Source organism: Pelodiscus sinensis, chromosome 2 (assembly GCF_052426305.1).
Source record: "Pelodiscus sinensis isolate ZL-2025 chromosome 2, ASM5242630v1, whole genome shotgun sequence".
NCBI classification, from domain to species: Eukaryota; Metazoa; Chordata; order Testudines; family Trionychidae; genus Pelodiscus; species Pelodiscus sinensis.
In genome coordinates this window covers 97,769,119-97,778,171 of record NC_143053.1, presented here as the reverse complement: position 1 = coordinate 97,778,171, position 9,053 = coordinate 97,769,119, and the positions used below count along the sequence as shown (strand labels likewise).

Sequence of the window (9,053 nt, the reverse complement as noted above, 5' to 3'; positions counted from 1 at the left end):
GGGGTTGTGCTGCCTGCCACCCAGTACTTGGGTGCTAGCTTGGGGTGGGGGCCAGGAGACATGGTGGAGGGGCTCTGGCCTCTGGTAGTGGAAGACACAGAAGGGGTGGGACTGCGGGGCTAGGCTTCCTGCGCCTGTGGTTCACATGCCATCCATGGAGACTCATTTCAGCACATTCAAATCCAGGTAAGGCAGCAGCAATAGCAGTAGTTTCTCCTGTCCTTTTACATCCCATTCAATAGCATCAACGTTATTTCCCCATATCCCCTCTCTTCAACATCACATATGCAAACATATATTTAACTAAGACAGGTGAGCTAAGAGTTCTTCTCCCCCATGACTGATAAATATTGATGACAACTTAGCAAAGGTTGATTATGCTATACTTTATTTTAAACAGAGTATATTGGATCTGTAATAACTTTTATTGGTTTGGATTTAGGGTAACATAATAGAAAATGCTAACTGAGACCACACACTTTTAAAAATACTAAACCAATTCAAAATAACCCCTAAGACATTCAACTAGAATGTAAGTGCATGGAGACAAAGAACATTTATAGGGTAGCAGGTCACAGCAACTAAATCAGACATAACAATAACTCATAACTGAGCAGAAAGGAAACTTAACCACTCTGGAGCCCATCGTGTCTAATTATTTCACTATAGGAAACTTAACACTATCAAATGCAGTCAACACTTTAGGGTGACTGTTCTGCAGTATCTGAAAAGTGTTTTTGAATTCTAAAATTCAACATAACAAATGTGATTTTGCTTCCAGTCCTGCAGACTTAGTCATGCCCTAGTTTTTGTAATTTGTGTGTAAGTCAGATTCTGTTCAAGTGCCCAGTTGCCTTTTGGAAACTTGCATTATTAAATTTAAACTATGTCAATGACTTTTTATTATTTAAAAATGAAAAAAAATGTTGAGGTGGAAAACAAAACAAGGAAACAAACAAGCAAACTTTCTTATTGTTCTGGCAGAAAAGTTCCTCTCCACAGGAATGGACAAATGCAAACAATGACATCTGTTTCTGTCTTGTGCCTAAACAAATTAAAATGCTGATTTAATAGAATCCTCACAAAATCCAATATGTCTTTAAGAAAAAACATCACCCTGATAAAGGTATATTACAATGTTATATACCAAAATGTTCACATTAGGCTCCAACATGTCCCGAGGTGAAAGAGGATGTTCACATTGAGTAAATGTTGAGCTACAATGCCTAAAAAAGTTAAAGGAGCTAGGATTGTGACACTATTTCTTTTTTCTTCTATTTCATACATAAGTATTTTTAAATGTTTATTAAAAAGCATATTGAGGAAAACAGAAGTCACTGTATGAAAATCCATACAGTATCTCACCTTAGTTTCAATTATTCTGATACAAATGTCTCTGGCAGATATCTGCATCAATATTCATTTGCTGGAGAAGGCTATCAACAAATGGACTTAGTCTTATATAAATCATTCTAAGGAAGTGAAATTCATTTTAGAAACCATATGAGTTAAGGATTCTGGTATCAAACACAGAATCTGATTAGTCCCCCAAGAAAGATAATGGTGATTTTGTTTCAAGCCATTATCTAGCCAAACAAAATAATTTCTTTAGCATTATGTAAGTTTTAGTAAACAAGGAAAGGGGCGGGGAGGGGGGGGAGGGAGCGTTGAACGAAGAGCAAACAATAACTGTCAGAAGGATTGTGATTTTAAACTGACAAATGGTTTGGGAGAAAGCTTAAATTTTCAAGCAGGAATTTTAATATTTAATCTCTGAAAGTGGCATGTTTTAGACAAAATAATGGGATTTCCTCCCATAAAATTAACTAAATGTCCAAATCTATTTTTGATGCTCATTAACTTAAGCTGTCAAGAGGGGGAAATTTGAACTGTGACACAGTTGATATAGTAGTCATAGATTAAAGAGCCCACCTTAGACATTGGCAATGTTTCAAAAGATGCAAATGCTTATAGAAAGGCATACAACAACCTCTGTATGGCACATGCTGTGGCAAAAGCCAAGGGAACAGAGTGGGGAGCTGGGCCAGGCCTGTAAAACAAGGAGCCACTGCTGCAAGATGAGCATGAGGTAGGCTCACTCAAGAGCCTCTCAACCCAAATCTCCCTTAAATTACTATGTCAATGTTGGACACCGTGACTAGAATAACCTGCAACACCCCACATTTGGTTAGCTAGATAGGTCAAAAGGGGTTACAGTATCCACATGACAATGCAAAATGGCATCTTGGGGGGAAACTGATGTATTTTAGTAGTTACATATGAAATGTTAATGAGAAAAATTTATAGCACTTAGCACAATGTGATCTTACTTGGGAAAGCTGGGCCCTACTAGTACACACGTAATAGAAAGCTGGAATCAGCTTCAATACATAATTTTGATAATGTTAATCTTATATCCTGGAGCAAACATCTTTGCTACTGATGCCACAGATTTATCCATAATCCTTAATCTACATTAATATTCTACCCTGAAAGATTAATATTAACATAAAACCTCCACATTCTGAGCACTGGTAACTTAGTCTTTTGATTGAGAAACTTTATAATTTTTAATGTTTCGCATGCCAGTCTAATTTGTCCTTTTATTAGGTCTTATCATTGGCAAATGCCTAGCCACCATAATCTCATCCTTATGGGAAATGATGCACATAACTTTAGTTGGATATTATCCTGTGATTTTAACTATAACTCAGGTTAAAAACTACACTCAGCAACTCACAGAAACTAGGGTTCATGTGATATGAAAAAAAATAATTATCCAACCACAGGGGAATTTAAGCAGTCTGAAAACTTCTAAGGGCAGGGATCTATTATTATTCAATATACAACTTGTTTACCAGAAAGGCAAAATGAAAAAGTAGCTTATTCACAAGTGTTCAAGAAACCAAGAACTCTGGCTTTGTTGTATGTTAGTATTTTATCCTAGCATCCTGCTTGTTATTATATAAGGGAATCTCTATACAGACAGTTTATAAAGTAATTATGATACTTAAAAATGGGAGATGACATATAGAGTATTATTTTTATTAAAGAGAAGAATTTTTCAGTTTTGTAACACAGAAATACCTGATTTTTCTTTCTATGCTCCTTTACACCACATTCTAGACAGCAGGCTTAATTGTTTTGGATTTCTTTGACTTTGAATAATCTCTTCCTTCTTCCTGCTAACAAGTTAAAGTAATAAAGTAAGTTAAATTAAACCAATGCATGCTAAGTAACACTAAGACAACAACTAAACTAGCGGTCAGTCTATGAGACATTTTGTTTACCATTGCCCATGAGTGGTTGCGTTTTGAAATAATGGGTGTGCTGTTAAGACGTGGAAAACATTATTTCAGGACACCGGATGTATTCCAAAACCTACATGGAAAGAAACCAGCAAAATTTGGCAATCAAAATAATGGGCTTGCTATTCTTATGTCATGGTAAACTTTGTTCCACAAGGGCTAAGAGATTTGTTGGAATAGCGGTCTATTTCTAATGTTGGTGTTGTGTAGACAGCACCAAATTTCGAAATAGACGATCTCAAAATAATTGAAACAATCTATGCAATTCGTGAAGCTTGAATTGCATAGCTTATTTCAAGCAATCAACGCTATGTAGACACACCCTACTTGTTTCTTTGAATTATGATTAAACAGTGTAAAATATATGTGTATAAAAGGATGTTTTAAATGGATGGCATCTACTTCAGCAAATAGGAAAAGCTTCCATTCAGTCAGAAGTTTCTCATTTATATGACTATTATAATGTGGATTAATAAATCCCAGAAGTAAGCTGTATCATAGCGTGAATAATTTCTGAAGGAGTATGCTTTCAAGGTCTGCAAAATAATTCTGAAAATATAGGAATGAAATAAAAATTTTAATTTACCCAGGCCCTGAGAGACTTCTTGTATTCCCTTGTTTTGTATAGCTTTAACTGGTCAATATTCTCAAATAAAAAAGTACATATTGTCTTTTTCATCATTTAGGCCAGTGGTGCTCAACCTTTTTTAATTCGCGACCCCCCAGGGCTGGAAAATTTTGCTTGAGGAAAAAAAAAAAAGAGGTCAGGATTTTGGTTGAACATGCCGAGCTGGGAAAAGAAAATGGTGGCCAGCACAGCACTGCGACCCCCAATCCCCCAGGAAGACAGTCGCAACCCTTGGGTTGCGCACCCCTGACTTAGGCTATGTCTACACAGCAGTGTTATTTCAGAAAAACTGACCTTATTCCACTACCTTATTCTACAATACTAGCCTTTATTTTGAAATAATGTTGAGCTGGAAGACTTCTTACTCTGACTCATGGTAACTCTAATTTCATTAGGAGTAAAGGAATTCAAAGGAAGAGTGTTCTTTCTTTGACTTCATGCTATGTAGACAGCATCAAAAGCTGAATTAAACTATTTCGACTTCAGATACGCAATCGACACAGCTGAAGTTGCATAGCTTAATTAAATTTTAGCCCTTCTGTGTAGACACAGTGCAGATACCCTTAGTGTCTATAGATGTGAGTTTTTTACCTGCCTTCTTTTGCCACAACCCTTCTTTGAAGTTGTTTTCAAATGAGTCTCCAACTTTGAGTCAATCTGCTTTGAGGCCACTGCTTCACACTGCAAGGGATCATCATTCACTGTAAAGATCTTAAAATGGAAAAGTTGATATGTTCTCATTAGCTAAAACTCCAGTACAATTGTAATGGTTATCATGACAGAACTTTTTATAAACTTTTTTTGGTTGATCTCACAATTACAATCCTCCAGAGCTATAAATTCTATTAACACAAACACCAATGTGAATTATGCAGATTAATCTATCACTCACTGTCCAAAGAATAGACTACTATCAACATGTATAATTTCTTACTGATGTACATTTTCACTCTAGCAGCTAACTTGTGCCTGTAAGGCATTAATAACCTTGTGCCTCACACTTCTAGAGACTTTGGTGTTTAAAAGTCAGTAGACGAACACAGAACTGTGCTCACAGAACATACACAAGAGCCCTTCTCTGCTCAAATCCCTTCTTCACCCCCCATAACAAACCCCAACAATAATGAAGTCAGTCTGAGAAAGAATTATAAGTCTACCAAATTAATCTCATATAAGAAGAAGAGACTAATGGGAAGGAACATACCACTTCACATCCCACGTCCTCAAAAAAATGAGGAGTAATGTTAGTTCGAACGAAGGGGTTTGGTTTGAACTAACACGTCCCGGCGCACACTTCCTGGTTCGAAATAGCTGTTGGGCAGAGTACCGTGCCGGCGTGATCATGCTAATGAAGCACAGGATATTTAAATCCCCGCTTCATTAGCAATTTTGTTCGCCTACATCTGCATCCCTAGTTTGAACAAGGGAGCAAGTGTAGACGTACCCTAACCTAGCAGCAATTAAAAGGTTCTATATCTTGTAAAGAAAGTATAACAAAATGTACAGATAATTTTCTTAAACTCAAAAGTCTTTGCAGATGCATATTAAAAGCAAAATTAGGAGAGTCAATTTAGAATTTATGTTCTTGACAGTCTGAAAAACACCTTGATGCTAAATTCATCATCATTACTGAGCTCAGTTTAGCACTCCTTGCTTTATTAAAACTCAAGAGGAAGTATCATACTCTAAAATATTTTAACGTGCCATTCAGAATGAAGGTGAAATGCTGTTAATAACTTGCATTTTTGTTAAACTGTAATCTAAACAACTATTAGATAGGCAAAGGTGTTAAAGGAATATAGAGTATTAATCGAACCTTCCAAAATGTTAAGCTTATGTAAAAAGCACTGGGTTTACATAGTCTGTTGTCTACACCTACTAGTTGATAGGACCACATACTTGAGCTGGTCTGACATACCATCCAGTAGATGGTTATAGTACATAACTTTAAGCATATTATTGCTTACATACATTTTGCTAGTCCCATTCAATAAAAATCTGGAGTGAAATTAAAAGAATTACCCTTCTTTTCAGAAAGTCACAATTACAAGTATACACAGCTCAAATGATAAAACAACTGTAAAAGGAGGCACAATGGTGGAAGATTGTAATGCAAATTATACCAAATATTAGAAATACACAATCTACCCGCCAGAACTAAGATATAGCATCAATTGCGATAATAGAATCATAGGATACTAGAACTGGAAGGGACCACGAGAGGTCATCAAGGACACGTATAGACTACATGGGTCTGTCGACAGAGCCATGTAGATTTGTTTACTCGGCAAAGGGAAATGAAGTGGTGATTTAAATAATCACCATTTAATTTACATTTAAATGGCTGCCGCGCTGTGCCGATCAGCTGTTTGGTGGCACAGCGCTGTCGTCTGGACGTGCCATGGTCGACATCAAAGGCATTTGTCGACCTCCCCAGTAAACCTCATCCCATGAGGCATAACGGGAAAGCTGACGAATGCCTTTAAGGTCAACCGTGGAGTGTCCAGACTACAGCGCTGTGCCGCCAAACAGCTGATTGGCACAGCGCGGCAGCCATTTTAATTTAAATGAAGCAGCGATTATTTAAATCACCGCTTCATTTCCCTTTGCCTACAACCCTAATCTACATGGCTCTGTCGACGGAGCCATGTAGTCTAGATGTGCCCCAAGTCCAGTCCCCTGCCCTCACGGCAGGACCAAGCACCATCTACATCATCCCTAACAGATGTCTCTCTAACCTGCTCTTATATATCCCCACTGATGAAGATTCCACAACCTCCCTAGGCAATTTTTTCCAGTGTTTAACCACCCTGACAGTTAGGAAGATTTCCTAAAATCCAACCTAAACCTCCCTTGCTGCAGTTTAAGACCATTGCTTTTTGTCCTGTCATCAGAGACCAAGGAGAACAATTTTTCTCTCCTCCTTGTAATACCCTTTTAGATACTTGAAAACTGCTACCATGTCCCCTCTCAGGCTATGTCTTCACTACAGACTTTTTCCAGCATACTGGAGGTATCCCAGAAAAACACTGCCGTGTCCAGAGAATGCGTCTATTTTTTCAGAACTGTTTCTGAAAAAGCAGGCGCGTTCTTTTGGAAGCCTTGTATTCCTCATTTTATCAGGAATAGGGATCTTCTGAAAGAGGAGGTTTTTTTCCCACATTTGGCCCTGTGTAGACAGGCCAAATGTTGGAAAAGCGTCTTCTGAAAAAAAAAGAGGAAAAAGAAAGCCATGTAGACATAGCCTCAGTCTTTTCTTTTCTAAACTAAACAAGCCCAATTCTTTCAGTCTTCCCTCATAGGTCATGTTTTCTAGACCTTTAATAATTTTTGTTGCTTTTCTCTGGATCTTAGAGAGGATGAATAGTCTAATTACCTCAGCACATATACAGAGTTGGTCAGTACTATTAAAAATGCTGCCTTATTATTTACCTGCTCACAGTTGACTTGTGAATGGTGATGGGCTGTCTTGGTGATATATTTCTTTGACGGTATTGATTGTTGATGTTCCTGTTTTTTGGCTCTGTGTGCTGTACTGTTTAAGACCAATCTGAGAATATTTAACCCTGCTCCTTCAGTTGGACTCTTTATTTGATATTCTGATATACTGTTTGCAAGTTTTTTGTCTGACTCAGAAATCTGTGTATGTACTTTGTTTGAACTGTGAATTTCCTCAAGTATTTTTGTGGTGTTTTGATTTGCTAGCTTTCCCCCTTTTTTTGTAGAGGAACTGTCTAGTGCATGGTTTTTCAAACATAGATTGGCATTTGATTTCTGAAGTATTGATTTGTCACTAGCAGATAATGAAGAATTTAGTGTCTCAGGTTTGCCTTTACTTGAACTTATACATGAAGATCGGCTATTAGAAAAAGTAGAATTTGCCAGCTGTTTTCCAGGTTTGTTTTTCTGGTCACATATCAATCTACCACTTTTTACATTTGCATTCCCAGTCATTCTCTGAGCAACAAAGCCATTAATAGGATTTATGAATGATACCATTTGGACAGGTTTGTACATCTGATTTACACTAGAGTTGCATAAAGTTAGTTGAGATACTGTGACATCTCTAACTACTTTTGGAGAATGCTGTACAACCCTCCCTTTTTTCTTTTCTTGACTGGCTTTTGTGGCCTTTACATCCATTTGCAACAACTTTGCTTTGAAAATAGGTATAATTCTAGTAGTATCTTTCCTTTCAGAATCCACGGGCGAATTTTTAGACATTCTTAAGGATTCAGCTGAGTGAACTGGTACCCCCAATCCTCCTGAAGCCTGTTGATGCTGTCTGTTATTCACTGTTTTCTTTATAGCCTCAGAAACAGCACCCTCAGGACATGGAAGAAAAATACTTTGTTTTGGCTGATTGATCAGAAGCTCCATCCTGTGGCTGATTCCTGAGGTGCACTGTGAAGACCTCTGCTGCAAAGTGTCTCTTCTTGGAGGTGCTTGAGTCAGAGATACCTTGCATATTGGTTTGCCAGTCAGATTTGCAAGTTGGGCATTTACTCCCTGAAACATACAACAGTTGACAAACAGAATAAACACAATGAGAAGAGTTAGTTTACAATGCTACAATAACTTACCCTGTATACAACATACACCGTACACATGTGTGTTGGTTTTTTTGTTTACAATTCTATTGTTTTAAAATAACCTAGAATTAAGGATATTGTATGACTATAATTAAGACATTTAAGGAAAGATTTCTTCAGCTTTATAAGTGGAAATAATATGTATGCACATATCTGATTGTCAAGATCGAAAATATGTTCTAAACTGTATATTCTTTCAAGCAAAATAAAAAAGCATGCCACAACCTCACAGACCTCTATGTATAGATTTCTATGGTTTTGTATAATGATGGACAAAACTCATTGGCTCCAGTCTCCCCATTCTCTGCTTATGAGCTATATATGGTTGATGGGTTTTTTTGTTGTTTTTTGGGTTTTTTTATTGCCATATTTCTCAGAAGAGGAAGACCTAACTAGGGATGTAAGCAACTGATTGACAAGCTGACTATCCGATAAGCAAATGCATATTGGATAGTCAACACACTAGTTGTCTAGTCAGTTCTCCCACTCCTTGCTGCCTCTGTCAGAAAAAGGCAGGGGGAGGAG

The 9,053-nt window shown here is 37.4% G+C and overlaps 1 protein-coding gene across 6 annotated transcripts in view; it reads right to left on the bottom strand.

Annotated features, from left to right (window-relative positions):
* Positions 1 to 371: 371 nt before the first annotated feature.
* Positions 372 to 9,053, bottom strand: part of C2H18orf63 (chromosome 2 C18orf63 homolog) — a 41,863-nt gene continuing 33,181 nt past the window's right edge. For 5 of the 6 annotated variants that reach the window (XM_075921064.2, XM_089776325.1, XM_089776326.1 and 2 more), the window contains 4 exons: positions 7,369 to 8,445; positions 4,528 to 4,647; positions 3,088 to 3,185; positions 372 to 1,045 (listed from right to left, as the gene is read on the bottom strand). In XM_075921064.2, coding sequence (XP_075777179.2) covers positions 3,123 to 3,185; positions 4,528 to 4,647; positions 7,369 to 8,445 — 1,260 coding nt within the window. In that variant the 3' untranslated portion in view covers positions 372 to 1,045; positions 3,088 to 3,122. The remainder of the gene's footprint in view (positions 1,046 to 3,087; positions 3,186 to 4,527; positions 4,648 to 7,368; positions 8,446 to 9,053) is intronic. The other variant, XM_025183815.3, reaches the window with a different exon arrangement.